Consider the following 1189-nt stretch of genomic DNA (forward strand, 5'->3'; position numbering starts at 1 on the left):
TCGGTGTTAATTTGATGTGTTTGCACACTGCAGGTGGGAGTGCTGTGGCATCCAGCACTGCTGGCTCCCTGGGGAAGCTGGGCTGTGTTTTCTGCGTGTGGTGGAGAGGTTTGTCCCTTGGAGGATTGCAGTGCTGCTAGAGCAAAGGGTTACAGCTGCTGCAGGGTGAGACGTGACACACCAGACGTGGGGATAGCACACGAATGCCAGGGGAAAAGGGTATTCACAAAAACCTCATTTTGACGCGGGCAGGAGAGATCCTTTTCCCAGGAAGGGTTCCTGGCATCCCCACATTGCTCTGCCCAGGACCTGCCACAGCTCTGGCTGTCACCCACAGCGGGCACTGAGGGTACCCAGGGATGCCCCAGGACGTGTGTGCACGAGAACTGAAATCCCATCAGTGCTGTGCCTGCTCGGGCTCATTCGGGCACTGCAGGGCACCCTCCAGCCCTCCCAGCCTGGAGGAGGAAACTGAGGGGCTCTCCTGGGCTCCCTGGCACCCTTGGGAGAGGGCAAGGCTGCGGCAGCGCTGGGAAATCCGGGTGTGGGGAAACTTGGAGCAGATCCAGGCTGCTGGGGAAGGGCTGGGAATGGGGCTGATGCAGTGAAACAGAAAGCGCCTCTCTCGCTCCTCCCCGTGCACAGGAGCCCGGGGAGCTCCGCACGAGGGGGGAGGAGGCTCCCCACGGCCAGGGGACACCAGTGGTGCCTGTGCCAAGGGCCCGCGGGGCTGGGAGGCTCTGCAGGGATGGGCTCGGCAAGCACGGTCCGAGAAGGACAGGTGTGTGCCCGTGTGCAGGGCAGGTGTGCAGGGCAGGTGTGTGCCCGTGTGCAGGGCAGGTGTGTGCCCGCTATGCAGGGCACAGGTGTGTCCCTGGTGTACAGGGCAGGTGTGTTCCCGGTGTACAGCACAGGTGTCCCTGGTGTGGAGCACAGGTGTGTCCCCAGTGTGCAGGGCTGATGTCCCCGGTGTGCAGGACAGGTGTGTGCCCAGTGTACAGTACAGGTGTGTCCCCAGTGTACAGCACAGGTGTCCCCAGTGCACAGCACAGGTGTCCCCGCTGTGTGGCTGGGCTCAGACCCGTGTGGGACACGTGGCCACGCCGGGCTGTGACTCACAGGTAAAGCCCAGGAAGTGACAGCAGCGTCACCAGGGAGGGCACAGCCGCGCTCACACAGCACCAGCAGC

General features: G+C 63.2%; 1 protein-coding gene across 1 annotated transcript in view; it reads left to right on the forward strand.

The window, feature by feature from the left end:
* The first annotated feature begins 748 nt into the window (after nucleotides 1-748).
* TMPRSS13 (transmembrane serine protease 13) overlaps nucleotides 749-1189 on the forward strand; it is a 6063-nt gene continuing 5622 nt past the window's right edge. The window contains exon 1 of the mRNA XM_031062390.1: nucleotides 749-781. Within this exon, the coding sequence (XP_030918250.1) occupies nucleotides 749-781 (33 nt within the window). The remainder of the gene's footprint in view (nucleotides 782-1189) is intronic.

This window comes from Geospiza fortis, unplaced genomic scaffold (assembly GCF_000277835.1).
Source record: "Geospiza fortis unplaced genomic scaffold, GeoFor_1.0 scaffold183, whole genome shotgun sequence".
NCBI classification, from domain to species: Eukaryota; Metazoa; Chordata; class Aves; order Passeriformes; family Thraupidae; genus Geospiza; species Geospiza fortis.